At 47.1% G+C, this 19229-nt stretch overlaps 3 protein-coding genes across 3 annotated transcripts in view; 2 read left to right on the forward strand and 1 right to left on the reverse strand.

Moving 5' to 3' along the window:
• SERINC4 (serine incorporator 4) overlaps nt 1-3105 on the forward strand; it is a 4066-nt gene extending 961 nt beyond the window's left edge. The window contains exons 3-11 of the mRNA XM_027870194.1: nt 364-443; nt 572-665; nt 960-1171; nt 1435-1530; nt 1650-1776; nt 2209-2281; nt 2445-2493; nt 2601-2733; nt 2907-3105. Of these exons, the coding sequence (XP_027725995.1) occupies nt 364-443; nt 572-665; nt 960-1171; nt 1435-1530; nt 1650-1776; nt 2209-2281; nt 2445-2493; nt 2601-2733; nt 2907-3105 (1063 nt within the window). The remainder of the gene's footprint in view (nt 1-363; nt 444-571; nt 666-959; nt 1172-1434; nt 1531-1649; nt 1777-2208; nt 2282-2444; nt 2494-2600; nt 2734-2906) is intronic.
• Nucleotides 3106-4116: 1011 nt separating this feature from the next.
• On the reverse strand, nt 4117-5759 carry SERF2 (small EDRK-rich factor 2). The gene is given in 4 exon segments (XM_027870006.1): nt 4117-4393; nt 4396-4481; nt 5018-5126; nt 5677-5759. Coding segments are annotated over 4 exon segments (456 nt in total). The 5' UTR covers nt 5684-5759; the 3' UTR covers nt 4117-4139.
• Nucleotides 5760-13153: 7394 nt separating this feature from the next.
• On the forward strand, nt 13154-18465 carry ELL3 (elongation factor for RNA polymerase II 3). The gene is made up of 13 exons (XM_027869930.1): nt 13154-14013; nt 14398-14469; nt 14679-14842; nt 15161-15196; nt 15675-15787; nt 15882-16071; nt 16184-16266; nt 16418-16493; nt 16978-17140; nt 17223-17265; nt 17379-17550; nt 17730-17774; nt 17853-18465. The coding sequence occupies exons 2-13, from the start codon at nt 14427-14429 to the stop codon at nt 17958-17960; spliced, it is 1236 nt and encodes a 411-aa protein (XP_027725731.1). The 5' UTR covers nt 13154-14013; nt 14398-14426; the 3' UTR covers nt 17961-18465.
• Nucleotides 18466-19229: the final 764 nt, after the last annotated feature.

Raw genomic sequence — 19229 nt, forward strand, 5'->3', positions numbered from 1 at the left:
TGGGCAATACAATGTTTTATCTGGGGAAAGGAGGGAAGAGAACCGTGGGGAAAAAGAGGAGACAAACTGAGTAAATTCCAGGAAGGTCTAAAATGGGCCAACTTGGGAAGCACAGCCCACAAGGATGGGAGGAGAGGGCAAAGTTCCAGCAATCTTATAACCCCATTGTCTCTCTATGTCATGTAACCTCTGTTCCTATGTTACTACTTACCTAACAGAGCTGTAAGAATCAAAGGAGATAAATGTTTTGTAAACCTTATAGTGCTCCATAAATGTCAGCTATTAATATTCCTTCTCTCCTAATGACTTTATCCCTTCCTACTCCTTCTGCCCTGAGCATATGTTCTCTCTCCTGTGACCCAGCTTCTGGCTCCTGAAGCTATTGGTCTTGTTGGGGCTCTGTACTGCTGCCTTCTATATCCCAGATGAACATATCTTTCCAGGTAACCTTCAGTCCTCATTCTAACCTTGGCTCATCAGCTGGGGGTGGTGGGAAGGGGAGGGAGGTAGAAGTACATCCAATGACAAATTGAAGTTCAACTATATTTACTTATCGGAGCTCACCCTGCAGCATGGCACTATGTGGGTATCTGTGGAGGCTTCACTTTCATCCTACTACAGCTGGTGCTCATCACAGCCTTTGCTCACACCTGGAACAAAAACTGGTGAGGGGGAATATCCCTGGAGATCATCCTTAGGATGCAGAGATACTACTAAATAGGTCCTAGATACAGATAGCAGTGTGGCAATAGCAGTGGGGGTGGACTGCCACATGATAGGATAGTGCCCCCCATCATTACCTGGGAGGTGGAATGAGGTGGGACTCACTTGGGCAGGTAAATACCTAGGAGAATCTCGACTAGTCAGTCATACTGACCCTGATAAATGGGAGATGGGAATAGCCCCAGCCATATGGGGACAGCCAAACTGGGCTATTCGTGGTTCTCACACTCACACAGGCTAACAGGGGCTGCCCAGGACTGGCGCTGGTTTGGGGCAGTGCTGCTGTCCACACTGGTTTTCTACAGCATAGCTGGAACAGGAACATTTCTTCTATTCCACCACTATACCCATCCTGCTGGCTGCCTGCTCAACAAGGTTCTACTCGGCCTGAACCTTTGCTTCTGTGGCATCCTCTCCTTCCTCTCCATCACTCCCTGCATCCGCCTCAGTGGGTACACCTCTGGATCTAACCCCCCTCCGTGACATTAAGGGGACATTTGCCTTAACAAACCTGCCAAGTTCTGGTCCCCTATTCATTCTTATTTTCTAATCTGGTCTTTTTTTTTTTTTGGGGGGGGGGGGGGGGGCTGTGAAGGAGCTATTTTGGTGAATTTGTCCTGCCTTCATGATCTCTGGGACAAGTAACAGACGTTTCCCTGGGGAGGGGATATTATTGCCCCTAAAAGATCAGACTTTGGTGTCTCTTCTCAGAACAACCCTGCTCTGGCCCCCTACAAGCCTCCATCATTAGCTGCTATATCATGTACTTGACTTTCTCAGCATTGTCCAGCAGGCCCCCAGATAGGGGTAAGTAGAAAACTCATGGCTCTTTGTATCATTTTTCCATTCATTTTCTGCTTAATTCTTATACTTCCCTACTTCCTGTCCTATTTTCCTTCTCTTTACTCTCTATTTCATCCCCACAGTGCTACTTCGGGGACAGAATCGTACCATATGCCGGCCCAGTATGAGCAAAGCAGGGGCACAGACACCGGACACCTCTCTGACCATTCTGAGTGCTGGAATCATGTATGCCTGTGTGCTTTTTGCCTGGTGAGTAAAGGTGTCAAAAGGGAAAAACTTCAAGAAGTAAAAGGGGGAAAGAGAGCAAGAGGAAACGGGAAACAGAAGAATGAATGGAGACTGAAATCAGAGGTCTAGAGAGTAAGAAACATCCTAAGACCAACGGCAACTTCTGGGAAAAAGATGCTGTGAGCCAGAATATCTTTGTGCCGCCAAGTCAACATCCGAGCACTTATTTAAGGCCCACAATTAATCAGCTAGGAGGTGGAATGAGGTGGGATTCACTGTCCCTAGCTTAAAGCCCAGAGTGAACTGCCACACCAGACTGGAGTTGAAGAATACCTAGACACCAGATAGGTACCTGGCACCCTCAGAATTTAAAGCCATGTATCTATCCCTCAGTTATCATCCCCTCCACAATACAAGTGAATCGACTAGAGTTAACCCTCTTCCCTCCCACAGTAATGAGGCTTCATACCTGGCTGAAGTGCTTGGCCCTTTGTGGATGGTTAAGGTTTACAGCTACGAGTTTCAGGTGAGGATGAAAATCTCAATACCCTTCCGTGCCTGTTAATTCTGTGCCCAGAATTCTTACCTGGGATCACCCAACACACATCCCTGCTCTTGCGGACTACCACCACAACTCAGTTCCTCTTCCTCCATCATCCCGTTTTTAAAAATTTCCCTTTACTTTGTAGAAGCCCTCCCTTTGCTTCTGCTGCCCAGACAATCTATCACCACATGGAGGTGAGTGTGAACTAGGGGGAAAACACACAAGCATAGTGCAGCAGGGAGCTCTGGAGGGCGAGGGAGCTTGTACCCAGGAGCTAAACCCTCCCCTCTTCTCTTTAAAGGGTCTAGTGGAGAGGAGGCAGGCTCAGGTGCACCACAAACACCTCATCGACTCTCCTACAGCTACTCTGCTTTCCACTTTGTCTTCTTCCTTGCTTCCCTCTATGTTATGGTCACTCTCACTAACTGGTTCAGGTAGGGCAAATCCTGTATTAAAACAACCTTGACCCCTGACTTCCTAAGAAATGGGAAATCATTGAGGGCCTTGGGATGTGACTCAAGTTTGTCAGTAGGCCTAGGGTGATGGAAAGATACCTATTTAAGAGCCAAGGATCTACTCCTTCTGAGCAGAGATCTTGGCCCTACAGCTACGAAGAGGCAGAGCTGGAAACTACTTTCACAAGAGGTAGCTGGGCTACCTTTTGGGTCAAGATCGCTTCATGCTGGACCTGTGTACTACTCTACTTGGGACTGCTACTGATTCCAGTTTGCTGTCCAGCCACTGGACCATCTCGAACCCCTCGTGTCATCCGTCGGCGCTGCCGAAGAATCCATGTCTCTTCCTAACTGGAGCCTCTCAGCTGTTCTGCCCCTAATAATGCTGGGCTAAGAAGAAAGGACACAGCCTATTACAAAAACTTTTTTTTTTTAAGCTCTATCCTTTGGAGCTAAGGGCAGAATAGTGAACACTGTAGTTATGCTGTTTTGGGATATGATGGTCAGGTCCCTGGCCACAACTCTGTCCAGGGAGGGAGGTCTCCAATTCTCTAGGCCAGCAGCTCTTGGCAAAGAACTGACTCCCCAGCCAGCAGCCAAACACCTGCTATCCACCCCCACCTCACACTTCTCAGATCTCAGCCCTCGAGCTAGAAGGGAGGAAACTGGTCAATAATACCACGAGAAGGGGGAGTAGTGGGGGGGAGTGAAACAGAGAAAAGAAACTGAGAGACCAAAGAGAAACAGAGAAAGAGAAAAACACAGAAACTGAGAGACTGTTCTTTGGAAAAAGGAAAAGTAAAATTGGTTCAGGAACTAGTGATGTAATCAAGGATTATAAAAGCAAGATAGTCCCTCAAGAAAGCCCTAGGGCTAACACATAGGGGTCTTTGCTAAATTTCAGTTGTGATCTCGGGGGTGAAAGGATTATCCTTGAAGAATGACTGCCACTGGAGGACAAACATACCAGACAAATGAGCAAATTAATTTTCTACTGACCAGGCAGCCTGAGGAAGAAGGCAGGCAAAAGCAACACTCAGGAAACTACCATTAGATAATTAACCTGACCCTCTCTTGCCTTGAGTTGGTCTTCAGAAGCCGATTTAGAAGGGAAAAAGTCAAAAGTACAAGGAAGACAAAGGAAAAAGGAAATTATCTGAGGCTTACAGGTTCTCAGGATTCCTCCACACACATTTTCTCAATGTGGTTAATAAAGAATAAAGGTACTTTCCATAATCTTTTTCTTCCCATCATTTTATCAAGCTTCAAACCAGCTCCTCTATATGTCTCTCCTCCAGTCTGAGGAGGCATCCCACCCTACCAACCCCACCCCCATAATCCATTCCCTTAGTCACACAGGCATCAGAGGAATTACAAAGCTACTTTTAATACTCTGGGGTAAGCCCCATAGGAATAAAAAACACTGGGAAAAGGTAGCCCCTCACCCCCAGGAAAGCCCTGGAGGAGAGCAAGGCTGCCTGGGGGGAAGGATGCACAGAGGGAACCCACTGCAGACACAGGGCGAAGGGAATGCCATCAGTTCTGGGACCTGTGAGCGCTACAGGAGGAGGCGAGAGCGTGACGGGACTGGCTCCAGGCACACGGTCGATGGGCAAGAGAGATGGGCATGAGCCATAGAGTTACTTGGGCTCTTCCTTCTTCTCATTGGCCTTTTTCTGCTTCTGTTGCATGATCTCCGAGTCCCTGGAGGTAGAGATGATGGGGCACTGGGGGTACCAGAGGGCAAAAAAGGACAGAACTCAGGGGATAAAGGGCAGAGAGAATAAAATGGATGTGGGCAGGGGTGTGTAGATTCAGTGTGTAGATGAAATGCCCACAATCCTGTGAGGCCACAGAGCTGGAGCTCAAAGGATATCTACCTGCTTTTTACATGGTCAAAAAACCTCAACATACAGACCCCTGAGTATGCCTCACCATACTTAGCAACATGGGGAGGGAGAGATAGGGAAGAAACACAGGAGGGGAATATGGGACTCAAACAGCAATACTTGAAGTGTACTAACCAATACTTTAAGTCATACTGACACTGCCTACCCAAGCCTTTCCTAAAGGCTCCTAAGCTGCCAATTTGTAGGGCTGGCTTAGTGTTTCCACTAGGGTGAAAGAAGGGGAAAGATGAGAGATGGGCACTGCCCCTAATGCATCCTCTCACCTCTACCCTCCCTCATCCCATGCCCTTTTAAATCTCTTGGGCACTTCCATCTTCATCTGGTCCTCCACCCTTTCCCCTCCCTGAGGCTACCTCTGCTTTCGGGCAGCTGCAGAGAGCCCGTCATCCCGGCGTTTTCCCTTGCCTGAGTCGCTTTGCTTTTTCATGTTCTTCTGGCGGGCAAGCTCACGCTGGTTACCGCCTGCAGAAAAAGTAAAGAAAAAGGATGAGACCTCCCCGACACTTAACAGAAGACCCTCCCTCAAGTCGCGGGATTGAGAAAGCAGACACTTCTGCAAACACTGACCACGGAAAACTGAGAAGTGGGGGGAAGAGGAGGTGAAGGCAACTGAAGGTGTGGAGAGAAATAGGGATTGCACAAGGCACAGTGAGGGCTGGGGGAAGGGGGGGTCCCTATGCACACGTGTACAGGGGGACGTCCACTTGAGGGCTCGCTGTGAGCAGATGGGGGAGGGGAGATCTCTGCGTGGCAGTGGGAGGGGGCTCAGCTCCTCCGGCTGGGTTCCCAGGGCTGCTGTTCTGGGCACCGAGGTTGCAAGGGAGGAGGGAGGGGGTCTCAACGGGAGCTGGGGGAGGGGAGGTCTCCGCATGCTGGGGGAGGGGGTAGCGCTGCGTGGAGACCGCCACTGGCGAGTGGTTTCGGAGCAGGGCCTAGACGTGGGTTCCCCGGGAAGGCCTCGCACTCCAGGAGGCGCTAGGGGCTCGTGCAGGGAGGGGGCGTCGGTGCTCACGGGTCATGGCGACGGCAGCGGCTCCGGCCTGACTCGGTGGCGTCCGCTCTTTCCTCTCCGACGTCCCCGACCCCGCCCCTTCCCCACCACGTGACGTGTTCTCCCAATTCCCCACCGACCCAAACCACCCCCACGCCTTGCCCTCCAACTAGGCTTCTTATTAGTGGAGATTGATCACGTGGTGTCACGGGCGCCCCCGCGGATTCCTTCACCTAGGGGCGGAGAATCATTGACGAAGGGCACAGCGTAAGGAGGGGCTTCCCGATCCAGGGCGTGGGCGGGGCCTAAGGAAAATAGGCTGCGTCACGTGGCTGGGGTGGCGACAAGGCGCTCCCGGAAGGGCGGCCCCTCCCTGGTTCCTTGGCCGGGAAGCTGACACGTGACCGGGTGGAGTGGCACCGGTGCCTGGGTGGGAAGGGTGGGTCCCCAACTCTTATCGTTGTGGTTTCAGTTGTGCCCATCGCCACTCCCTGAAGTGGATGAAGTTTTCCATGGAAGGCACAGATGCCTCCTTGACCTCCAAGAGTAGTTGTTTTGGAGGAGCCTAGGCCCCAATTGTCGACCTAGGTCGGTCTCTTGGGAATGTGCTGAGAGCATTGAGATTATTTCTCTCACTAGGCACTTCCTATGGTGTAGCTGCTAAGGAAGGACGGTGAATGAGGCCCGAATGCCGTAGTCATCACCTGTAAAATCAAAGGAAAGTGTACTCCATGACCTTTTAGCATAATGCAATTCAATAAACATTAATTGCCCACTATGTACCAGGCATTGTGCTAAGTGCTGGGGATTAAAAAAAAAAAAAGGCAAAAGACAGTCCTTGTCCTTAAGGAGCTTGTGTCCTGATGGAGACAATGTGCAAACAAATATATACAAAGTAAGTTATACACAGGATAAATAGGGAATAAAAGAGAGAAAGAATAGGGAATTAAGAGGGCTTAGGAAAGGCTTCAGGTAGAAGGTGGAGTTTTATTTTAAATCAGATGGTTCTGTACTCTTTCTCAGGGTTCTTGGGGATCCAAAATGCTAAAGGTTTATTCTCTAAATAGTCATAAAGGCTCAAACTGAGAAGTCTTACAAGGGAGATACTTGAGTAATAACATTATGAAGGAGGAAAAAATGACTTGCTTACTTGTGATTTCAAAGATTCAGACTCATCCCAGCAGAACTAAAGTCAATTCTAGGCTCTGGGAATCCAAGCTGACTTCCCCTAATTTTAGTCTTGCTTCTTCAATTATAAATCTAAAACCATGTTCTTCCTTACCCTTTTGTCATTCCATTCCTTTCTCCACATACAAAGCACCAGTTGAGATTCTGACTTTGAGGGAAAAAGGGTCTGAACTTAACTTTCCTTTCTACCTACTACAATTAGAATGCTTGAAGGTGCTGGAATATGGGTGGAATGGCCTCTGCCCCTTCTGCCCTTTCTTCATGTTAAAGACATTCACCCCATACTTGGATCCTGTGCCTAAGATCACAGCATCAGCATCTAGAAAGCTGGAATAGTTGAACTGTGCCAGGTTCTTGAGCTGACTTTAGAGAATGGAATGAGAGAGGTGAGTTATGGAAGAACCTAGAATGTGGGTTAGATAGACTGTCTTGAAGCAGAAGAAGCTAGAGGGTAATTTTGTGGCTGAGTTCATGTGCAGCATTAGTGGCCACGGCTTGATTTTGGAACCGTCACACCATTTTGTTGGGACAGACTTGTCAAAGAGTCCAGAAAGCCTCTTTATGCTGATTAGAAATCAGTACATGAATTCACAGAATTTATTTGTAAAATAACTGAAGAAAATTAAAGCCTGTTTACATAAATTAGTAACTGGCTTAATTTCTTTGATGATATGGTAAATCTTGGCTGCTTTGTTTATCAAACTGGCAGACAAAATAATTTTTGTTTGCCAAAGTAGCAGAAGTAGTAGGGAGTAGGGAAGGAATTTGAACCTTGGACCTCCAACTACAAATCTGCTATTTGTTCCATTACACTAGAACCATAGAGCTTGGAAATTTGTAGGGTGAGCATCAATGAAGTTTTGTATCATAGCAGCTAGGTGGCGCAGTGAATAAAGCACTGGCCCTGGAGTCACAAGATTTGACATTTACTAGTTGTGTGATCCTGGGCCAGTCACTGTTTGCCTTAGTTTCCTCATATGTAAAATGAGCTAGAGAAGGAAATGGCAAACCACTCCAGTATCTTTACCAGGAAAGACCCAAATGGTGTCATGATGAGTTGGTCACGGACTAAACAACACAACAATCCTATATGCAATTTGTTACAATCTAACCAAGGCTCAGTATGTTATTTTGTTCCATCTGAAACCCCTGTCCCTCCCACTTTTTCTTTTCTTTTTTTTTTTTTAAGTCCAGGTTTTTTTATGTTTCTCTTTCATCAGCTTCACCAATAGGCCCTATACTTGCCCTTCAGAGCGGGCTTTCTAGTGTTACTATATGTCCTTGATACAAAAGCTCAGTAGAGAATAAAATTAATACTCTTTAGTTTTTGTTTTATTTTGTTTTAAGGGGCAGGGGGAAGAGACCAAAGAAAAAGGGACTGGACTGTAAAAGGAAAACTATGAATTGGGACAGGAAAGCTTTTGGAACAAGACATCATAGGTGAAAGTATCCTGAGCTGGTCTGCAAGAAGAAAAGCACTAAATTTAGATAAGGTGGAAGACCCTGGGCTGAAGGGAGTCCAAAGAAATCCCCTTCTCTAAACCCCACTATAGGGATTGTAAACAAGGGAATTGGGGAGGGAGAATAAGGGATCTAAGACTTCTCTGTAGGAAATGGGAAAATTGAGGGAGGGAACTAGGACCTCCTCACAGTCAGGAATGGGGAGACTGACAGGCTGGGGGCTGGTGGCTGGAGACTTATCTGTCTAGTCTCCACAGCCAGTCTGGGGTACATTATTTCATTTTTTAAATTAATTAATTAATTTTTAGTTTTCAACATTCACTTCCATAAGCTTTTGAGTTTTAAATTTTCTTTTCCTCCCTCCCTACCTCCCTCCCCAAGATGATATTCAATCCGATATAGGCTCTGCATATACATTCCTATTAAACGTATTTTCATATTAGTCATGTTGTAAAGAATTAGAACCAATAGGCAGAACCACAAGAAAGAAGAAACAAAACAAAACAGAAGAAAGAAAAAAAAACAGCAAATAGTATGCTTCAATCTGTATTCAAACTTCATAGCTCTTTCTCTGGATGTGGATAGCATTTTCTATCATGAGACTTTTGGAGATGTTTTAGATCCTTGCATTGCTGAGAAGAGCTAAGTCTATCAAAGTCATCACACAACATGATGGTTACTGTGTACAATGTTCTCCTTGTTCTTCCTGCTTCACTCAGCATCAGTCCATACAAGTCTTTCCAGGTTTTTCCGAAGTCCACTTGCTCATCATTTCTCAAAACATAATAGTATTCCATTACATTCCTATACCATGACTTGTTCAGCCATTCCCCAATTGATGGGCATCCCCTCAATTTCCAATTCTTTGTGGGGCACATTATTTCTAAAGTCATCACTTCCAGTAGCTCCAAACATCATGGGTCAACCAGGTGAGAGATCAGGTAGGGAGATGTGTCCTGAGACCTGCACCTTGGGAGGCACTGGGAAGGCCAGGGGAACTGACGCATCAGGGCAAGGAACCAGGTTCTCTACTATTGCATTGTGCTGCTGTATCACCAGCTTGGACAGTGCTAAGTGGATGGCCTGAGGGAGCAAAACAGCCCTGTGCTCAGGTGCTCTGAGCCCATAGACAAAGCTCTAGTCCCACTGGCATCTCCCAGCCCTGCTTTCTCAGTGATTGCCATGGTGATGTCTCTGGGGTCTTAGCCTTCCCCCACAGAACTTTGCAAAGGGGTGGGGTGAACCTAGAGAAGAGGGATAGATCCAGATTCAGAACATAACCAAAGTGAGGGGAGTTGGCCAGAGGGCAAACATCCAAAGGGAAGGAGGTGTTCTGCCTTGTTCCAGCTTCAACGTGCTCTTCAGGGCAGCCAGGGCTGGCAGGATTTCTCCATTCTCTGACAGCAGCTAAGAATAGACAAGGAACTTCCTCAGTGTGGAATATGGATAAGAGTGTGAAAAGCCCTCAATGTGGGTTTCCCCTTGGTCTGGGTGGCTAGAACTACTTCAGGTTCCGAAATAGTCCTCTGCCTCTCCATTCCCACTTCAGCTTCCCACTCCAACCTCCTCAGATTGTGCTGTAGCAATCCTCCCTATTCCTTTGTCCTGATATGTTCCCATGCCCCCCAAACACAGCTTTCCTTTCCTGAACAAAACTTGAACTCTGCAAGGGTCCCAGATTAGTGCTTTCTCAGGGGACCTCAGAGCTTCCCCCGACAACTCCCACTTCAGTTGTGCTGCTGTTACGTTGTTCGGACCAGCTCATCCAGCTGGTATACTTCCTGTTCCTCCTCCATGCTCTGTCAAACCGATGGGAGAGACAGGCATGACAGCTAACTGAGACAAGTGGTTCCCAAAGGTTGTTTCTAGGCCTTGCCCCTAAGAGCCCCACCCCCCAGCTCTGTCCATCTCTCCCATAGTCGTAGGCAAACTGCTTCCTCCAGCCTATCCACTACTTACCAAAGTCCCACAGAGCTTTGCAAAGGGGTGGAGCTCGTTGTTTTCTTTAATCCTTTCCTCTGCCAGACCTCTGGATCTCTTCAAGGCTAGGTTAGGATAGGGGCTCAGAGTCAAGAAGCTGGAGAGCATACTGGTAGCAGAGCAGAGCATGTCCTGGAATATCTCTTCCCCTCCCCGCCATTGCAAGTGAGCATTGCTCCACTCCCACCACAGCTGGACCAGGTTCAGGCACTGGGTTGGGGACAGATCCCTAGTGTCCTAGGCTGGAGCACTCTTCAGGAGCTTCATTTCATATATAGTTATGACCCCTAGTCGCACATCTGGCTCCCTGTGAGGTAAGATACCACAAGATATGGGAATTGGTACTGCAGGAAGACCACTCTCACTGCAAAGGGCATGAAACACTAGAAAAGGGAAATTCAGGTGAGTAGTCATTCTCCTGAAGATGTCTCAGCACAGTAATAACACCTCATGGCCTTCATCCCTAGGTGTCTGGTAGAGGAAAAGAACTGAGGACTCCCTAGAGGCAGGGAGATAGACAGGATGACCTATTCAGTGTCCTGGCAAGCCCTACAAGTGTCTACAATCCTGAGCAGTGAGCAAACAATGTGATACTTGGCTCTACCCTACCCCATAGACTTCTACTTCTGAACTTTGAAAACTTTGTTAATCCCTGGCCTTCCTCCAGCCCAGCCCTTGGGTTTCCTTGCTTAGTAAACATTTACCATGTGCCTCCCTATCCTGGTGAAAGTTCCCTCACCTGCCTCAGGAACCATAAGCATATTGGTCACTTGTGAGAAGGAAAGCAACCTCCCCTAAAAGCCTGGATAGGATTCCCAGCTCCAAGGTCTGTGAAGAGGAGAGGGATCATTAAGGAAAAAAGAAGAGGGAAGAAAGTGAGAGGTGAGATAAAAGGGCAAGGTTACAACTAAAGAATTTTTTCACCTTGGGTGAAAACATTGTAGGGAAGGGTGTGGTAGCACCCCCCTAAAAGGAGGGGCAACCCATCCCCTAGAAAACATAGTCTTCATCTCTATAAAGAAAGTGGGCTGGGAGAGGAGTGCTCCTGTGTCTGGGCATGGAGAATGGAAGCCCAGAACTGAGTGAGGGAGTGAGTTGTGCTCCATACTGTGGGACTGTGAGGCATGAGGCTCAAGGTTCAGGGATAGCAGTGGTCTCTGCACCACCCTGGGAAGTTCACTTGAGCTAGAAGGTTGAAGAGGGTGGAGGGGGGTGTTGGGGCATTCTTGCATTTTTTTTTTTTTTGGTTAGGCAACTGGGGTTAATTGACTTGCCCAGGGTCACACAGCTAGTAAGTATCATGTGTCTAAGGTGGCATTTGAACTCAGGTCCTCCTGACTCCAGGGCCAGTGCTCTTATCTACCTAGTTGCCCTCTTTTTTTTTTTTTAAACTGGCAAGTCTTATAGATTTATTTATTACTTTCTCTTCTCTTCCACCCCGCCCCCCAAAAAAAGAAAGCAATGGTGGTAATAAACGAAAAAACCAAACAACAACAAAAAAAAGTTAGAAAGCACAAGAATCTTTAGAATTTCTACCAATGCCAAACAGCCTGTATTGTACTGTTCTTTGACAATATAGTGATTTCCCTAACATTTTCCAGTAACATTTTTTTTCTCTGAAGTGACAGGCACTTCCCCTTGTAGTCCTCTGCCAGCCCATTGCTGGCCTGCTACCCACTCCCCAGGCCCCAACCCCTAGTTTGAAAAAAAAAACAAAACAACTACTTATGCTTCCTAAGTGCATCCTTCCCCAGGTTCATCCTGATTACTTGTTCTACTGCTGGGAATGACAAGGCCTTAGTTATATCTAGATGATCTTTCCACCTTCCACACCTCAATGCAAAAACTGGTCAGTATTTCAATTTGATGATGATGATTACACCTAGGATTTATATGACACTTTAAGGTTTGCAAAGTGCTTTATAAATGATATTTTATTTGATCCTCACAACAACCCTGGGAGGTAGGTGCTAGCTACCATTTTTTTACAGACAGGGAAACTAAGGCAAACAGAAGTTTAAGTGAGTTATGCAGGGTCATGCAACTAGTAAGTGACTGAGGCAACATCTGAACTCAGGTCTCCTTAACTCCAAAATTCAACACTCTATCCAGTCAACCCTCCAAATGTCTTCCTTTGACACCTCTCCTACCAGGCCTCAAATTCACACCATTAGGGACACTCTTTTGTGTCAAGGTGGCAACATTTCCTCCAGAAAACCACTATTACATTATTAAAGGAAAGGAAGGAATATTTGAAATGAAAAAAAAAATAAACACTAGAGTGCCATGAAAAACACTAGTTTATCAAATTACCTGATTTTCCTTGGAAAGCATAGAAAAGCGCTCTGAAAGAATCACAGAATCAGAAATTTAGAACTGGAAGAGATCTTGGCCCAGCTACTTCATGATATGGATGAGGAAACTGAATTTCCCAGAAATGGAGTCTACATAGTACAGTGGAAAGATCACTGGCCTTGAAGTCAGAGGACCCAGACTCAAATACCACCCTCTGACATACTACCTGTGTGAATTTAGATAAAACAAATAACTTCCCTGGGCCTCAGTTTCCTCATCTGTAAAATGAGGGGTTTGGACTAGAGAGCCTCTGGGGCCCTGGATCTATGATCCTATTAAATGACCTCTTCAAGGCCATACTCTATGAGCAGCAGAACTGGGATTTGATTCTAGGTCTTTTAATAATAATAGCTAATATTTATGTAGTACTCACTAGGCACTGTGCAAAGTGCTTTACAATTATTATCTCATTTGATCTTCACTACTACCCTGGGACATAAGTGATATTATTATCTCCATTTTACACTTGAGGAAACTGAGGCAAACAGATGTTAAGTGACTTGCCCAGGGTCACACAGCTAGTAAGTATTTGAGGTGGGATTCAAATTCAGGTCTTCCTGACTCCAAGGCTAGCACTCTATCTACGCAGTTGCCTGATTCAGATGCTATGATTCAGATGCCAGATCAGAGCTATGCAACATTGGACAGATACATTGGACTCTACAAATTACATTGTAGCTATGGGTCTTGTGTACATGTTATATACTCCCTAGAACAATATAACTTGAGGGCCCAAACATTTCTTCTTGTCTTTATATCCCCAGAGTCTAACACTGTCAAGTACAGGAAACATTTTTTGAATTGAATTTGTGAACGTCTACAGGGTGGGGCAGGAAGATTCAAGTAGGTGGAGGGCAGGGAAAAACAGGCATGAAGGTACTTGTAAGGGAATATAGAAAGCAGGAGGCAAAACACCTGGATTATCACTCCTTGACACACCTGGATGACTCCCCTTTGACCCAGCTGAAAGGTCAGTCTTAAGTCTCTTTCCACCAAGCTTTGGTCCTCCAGGACCCCCAACAGCTTCACCATCACCTCTTGGCCTGCCTCAGGAATAGGGCCCTTCCCTTCTTCCACCAGCCACTTGTGAACCAGCCTGTTCTCTAGCGAAGAAAGCTGAAACTGAATCTTGCCTTGCCAGTACAACAGGTCTCAGGTGGGGAGGAGCCTGAGCAAGTCTAGATCGTCTCCTTCCCAGGCCACTCTTCTTTAAGGCCCACTCCAGACCCGCTTACTGGTCAGGTCTACCCAGCCTGCAGCGGCGGAAAGGCTATCCAGACAAACTCCTCCCATTCTCATCCCCAGGGCCCAGCAACACCTCCAGCCTTTGGAAGAAGCCCAGCTCCTGGACTTCAGGTGGCGGCACCTAGCACGGTATGCCAGGCAAGAGAAAAGACCTGTTGGCCTTTCACACCTGGGATCCTAGGGGGACGCTGAGACCAGGACTCCTGGGCCTGCCATGTTCTAGCCCCTTGGGTACTCATGGCATTAGCTTCCTGAGCAGCTCAGGTGCTTTCCCCACCTCTAGTCTAGTCTCTCTCCTCCCCAACCTACCACTTCCACTCTCCTCGGCAACCTCAATCCCTTGGGTAAGGTGCCAAGATAAAAACTCCTTCAGAAAACCAGTTCTGAGACTGAGAAAAGCTAAACGGCTTTGCCCAACATTAGGCCTAGGAAACTGAGGCAGGAATGTAGATTTTGCCTAAAAAAACTGATTCTACCAGGACCTCCTTGCTCTTCTCTTCCTTCTCCTTCTAGGAACCCTCTAGTTGTAGGAGCATCTCTGAATGTCCGGTCCCTCTACGATCCTACCATTCTCAAGCCAAAAAGGTGCAAGACCTCTACCCACTAAGAGGGGTAGATTGGAGGACCAGGGATTCTACCAGGCTGACCCCGGCCCAGGAGACCTGGGGGGCGGGGTCTTAGGAGGGGCGGAGTCAAAAAACCAAGGGGCTGGACTGGGCTGGGCAGGAATAGGTGGGGCTGCCTGAGACTGCTGGAGCAGAGTGGTGATACTAGTGGTCCTCGTCCTGGAGCAGCCCCGATTGCTCTCGCCTCCAGTATCACCGCCATGGCGGGGCCACAGGAAGTTCTGAACGGGAGGCTGCGGCTTTCTTTTACTCCTGGTCCACGAACCAGCCTCCTACTCCTCCGACTCAACGACTCAGCTTTGCGTGCGCTACAGGACTGTCAGCGGATACAGGTGCGAACCCTCCTCCTTAGTCGATCCGGGACTGGTTTCCAATCACCCCGAGGTCTTTTTCTCGACCCTGCACTCTCTTTGAGATACAGGCTTCTCTCCAAGCTCTTTAACCCCTGTATCACTGGTCCTGGATATTACAATGCACACACCAATTCCCTACTCCCAAACCCCTCCTCTCACTCATCTGCGAACCCACGGGTGCTGGAGACTTCTGCCGATCCCTGACCTCCTTCTGAGCAACTTAGGTGTCACAGACTTTCTGACCACGGGGCTAGGGTCACTTCTTGGTCCTCAGCTTTCCTTCTTTGTCTCCCTTAGGCCCAGCCTGTGATCGCCTTCCAGGGCAACCGAGGGGTGAGTGAAGGGCCCTGAGTGTTTGTATTGAAGGGTATGGGAGCAAGAGGCCTCGAGTAGGGGGTCAGTTTTGGGTTATGCCACAAGCGTTATCAGAGGAATTGGAGTGGCACCACAAACGACTACACTACCTTCCCCCTTCCGGGGGAACATATTGTTCTAGGGAATATATTACATGTACATAGACCCATAGCCTAACCTGAGTCCATATCGAGGTACAAAGTCTGCTTTGGTGTAGGCACAAGGGGTGGGTGAGGTGTGTGCGTGGGGCCGGGTGGGCAGTGAGGAAGGACCCTAGAGATAGACTGTGCTTCCTCAGGGAGCTCAGGTCCAGCTGCATTTGATATTACTAACAAGTCCCCTGGGGACCCTGGTTCCTTGTCATAGGCCAACTCTGGGAGTCCTCTAAATTCTTACTCAAGCGAAGCAATGAACTTTAGGTAGGAGGGTAGACAATTAACTGGGTATATTTTTTCAGTACCTTCGACTTCCTGGCTCTGGCTGTTCCTGCCTCTTCTCTTTCATAGTGTCCCAATGTGGAGCAGATGGGCCAAGAGGTGGACTGGACCTTGTGTGCCACCGCTTTGGCAGGTGAATGGAAATACACAGAAAACCAGACTGAGGACTAAGATGCTGAATCCTTTAGATTTATTATGCTTTGCTCCCTGTTTCCTCCATTCTTCAGGTCTGGACCAGGCCTGCTTTGGTGCATAGGTCCTCTTCGAGAGCGAATTACTATCTGCTCTGCTGTAGATTCTGTACCAGTGTCATCTTCAGTTCAAGGACATCAGCAAGATGAAGGTGCCAGGGAAACAGGGAGCCAACAGGGCAGTGGATTGGATACAGGACCTCAACCACAGCTATTAGTAGAAGAGGTAAGGCGAGTAGTTATGGGGTGTTACAACAAAGATGTGGAGGCCTGAGAGTCCAGGGGCTCCTGACTGACACTACTGCCTCCAGTCTGAGCCACTGTCACCTCCCTACCAGGTGCCAGATCCCCTGGAGAACAGTCAAGAGGAACAGCCTATTCCAGGATCCTCAAGAGACCATCTGGCACAGTGGGCACTGAGGTACTAGGGGATAAACTGGGAGGGGCAGAAAGGGAAGGCAGTGTTGGCTTCCTCTCAAATCCTCCTTAAATTCCAGTAGCAAGAAATCCAAAACCATTCTTAAAATTTAAGTTGCAACTCAATCACCCTTTCCCCCTTCCTCACACTGTAGGGACCAGAGCCCTCAACCCACAAAGGGGCCAGATCAAAGACCCTCTTCCTCCTCCAGCCAGAGGCATTTGAACACGGTGAGTAAATATTTACAGGATCATATATTTAGAACTGGAAGAGATCTCAGAGGTCTTCTAATTCAACACCCTCATTTTAAGAGGAAACCCGAGGCCCCGAGAAGTGACTTAAAGTCAGACAGTAAATACAAAAGCCAAGAGTTAAAACAGGTTGACTCCAAATTCAGTGCTGTTGCCACAATACTACCTTGAATAACTCACATTAGCATGGTGCTTTTACAGAGCACTTTCCTCAGATGACACAACCATGATCACAATTTTACGGATAGGGAAACCAAGGCTCATACCCACTGGTCTTCATTGCTCTTTTAAATGAACCTGCTTTCTGTTTTGTTTGGAGAGGGTTATGAACCCTCTCCTTGGAGTTTTAGGAGATAAACATTAACTTCCAGAATTCTACTATATGGTATAACTAGTTGGAAAGAGGGAGGTATCTGCCAGGTCTAAGTCTGCGTTGAAGATCTGGATTTTAAACTTCTCTCAGAAGCGACACCCCTCCCCAGACGTAACAGAACCAGAGGACAAGAGGCCCAGAGGTCCAAGTTCCCCACAGGAACTTCCCAGTCATGATCCACAAGAGGGAGAGGAGTGGGAGAAAGACCACAATTCGTGTCCCAGAAGGGAACACAACTCCTTAGGACAAGCAGGTAATGTTTATGGGGGTGAAGCTTCCTACAGTGTAAAGGGTAAGATATTACCTTTTCCTTTCATAGTTTGTTTCTTCACCAGGCCCAGGGTCACTGCTTCCTGGAGAAACACCAGACTACTTCCTGTAAGTTCCTTATTCCTTCCTTCTACACTTGTCCCCGAGAGACCTTACCCTCCTGTCCTCACCTTCCAGGGGCTGGGGACAGCTGAATGAGGATGACTTTTTGATTTCTGCAGGCAGTATGGAGCCATCCATAGTACTGAACAGTGTCGTGTCTATGAGCAAGATTTTGAAGCAGATTATGCAGAATATCGGGCCCTACATGCACGTGTTGGGGCTGTCAGCCGAAGGTTCATGCAGTTAGGAATGGAGATTAAGAGAGTACAACGAGGCACTCCTGAACACAAGGTAAAGCTTTTTCCAAAAAAGTGACTCATTAGCTAGCAAACTGATTCACTGCATCACTATTTGGGGAGGAGAGTCTGTCTAGATTATATAACATGTTAAAAAAAGAAAAGCTTTCTACTTCGCTTTCAGAGAAGTTGAGGGTCAACTTAGGGCTGTTCATGTTTTTCTTACTGTTTCAGGTGCTGGAAGATAAGATAGTCCAAGAATACAGAAAGTTCAGGAAGGTATGATTAAGGCCAGGGGTAGATAAAGGGAAACTTGAAGCAAAGAAGTTATCTAAGATATTAGCCTTGTCTCTACAGCGATGTCCAGGTTACAAAGAAGAAAGACAGCGCTGTGAGTACCTGCACCAGAAGTTGTCACACATCAAAAGCCTCATTCTGGAGTTTGAGAAGAACAGGGACAGCTGAGGCTGCCAGGAAGGCCTCAGGCCTTCTGTCTGGTGAGATGTTGATAAACAGGGCGGCTGTGAAACAAATTATTTAGGCATTGCAGCCTTACTTCTGATCTCACTGACGACTCTGGTGGGGGATGGGGAGGAAACAGCAGGTGCTGCTACAAATCCTTGAGGGGTTTGGTTCTCACTGTTACCAGGATATTTATATTACCCCCTGCTATCCAGGTTGTGCTGGCATAATGCCAATCCTTTCCAGCTGTGCCCAAGCACTACAGGGTTTCATCACCCTTGCCACAACTCTGATGACCCAAGAGATTAAAACCACCTCTAAGATAGGATACTGAGGAAACAATGGTAAAAACTAATTTTGTGATCACCCTAAGAGACCAGAATTAACAGTTGCTTTACAAACTCATTTGCCCTCAAACCTACTGAGGAGCAGGACTTGACTATAGCCCATGTGGAGATCATGGGAATGTTTGGTGAATTTCTTTACAAACATGCTGGAAAACAAATGATGACTGATTCTGTGTGGTTTGTACAAACTGATCTCTTGTCAAATACTATGAAGGTAGGGACAGGTCCTTACAGAGGGGATGTAACAGTTGCCATCTACTTAACCCAAACAAAGCTAGGTTACTGAAGAAGCCAGTTCCCTTTCTGATCACTTAATGACTTTCCTGAAATTGGAGTCCCTAGCTACCATTTTTGCATGATCTGAAAACTACACCTGAGGAAGGGGTATCTAGGTCTCTTACCCACAAAAACAGCAAAATAATAAATTTGCATATATCTATAGCAAATGGAATGCATCGCTTAGGTACATCCTTTTTTTATACAACATTATAGCAAGAGGAAAAGGGATGCCCTGAAAATACTACTACCATTACCAGGCCTGACAAATAAGAGTTTACTGTGTCACACCCTAGGCTGTAGAATGCATAGAACTGCACTCATATTAGTGTCAGCAGATCCAGTAACAGTTTGACTTAAACCCTCAACTAAAGCCACACCCAAGCTCAGGAACTGCAAAAGCAGGATACTTCAGGGCTAAGAGCAGCCCTAGGGAGGTATAAACAAGCAACGGTCCCAGGTGTGTAGCAAGGAAAAATAGCAACTTAGCCTTGGGGGCCCAAGCAGGGCATGAATAAAAGGATCAAAAATCTTTGATAATCGAAAGAAAAATATCTGGGCAGTATACACAGGGACAATTCTGGCTTTACAACAGATCAGTTATCTGGTATGAAGCAATGCTTCACTCTAACTGCCAACGTTACCTCCA

Source organism: Vombatus ursinus, unplaced genomic scaffold (assembly GCF_900497805.2).
Source record: "Vombatus ursinus unplaced genomic scaffold, bare-nosed wombat genome assembly UNPS02014794.1, whole genome shotgun sequence".
In the NCBI taxonomy this organism is placed as follows: domain Eukaryota; kingdom Metazoa; phylum Chordata; class Mammalia; order Diprotodontia; family Vombatidae; genus Vombatus; species Vombatus ursinus.

What these genes read in the sequence shown, in the direction of transcription:
- ELL3 (XM_027869930.1), top strand. Translation starts at nt 14,427, where the DNA reads ATGTCCGGTCCCTCTACGATCCTACCATTCTCAAGCCAAAAAG. An exon ending in CCTTCCAGGGCAACCGAGGG is followed by an intron (nt 15,197 to 15,674) that starts GTGAGTGAAGGG and finishes ATATTTTTTCAG; the next exon opens with TACCTTCGACTTCCTGGCTC. An exon ending in CTGGCACAGTGGGCACTGAG is followed by an intron (nt 16,267 to 16,417) that starts GTACTAGGGGAT and finishes CTCACACTGTAG; the next exon opens with GGACCAGAGCCCTCAACCCA.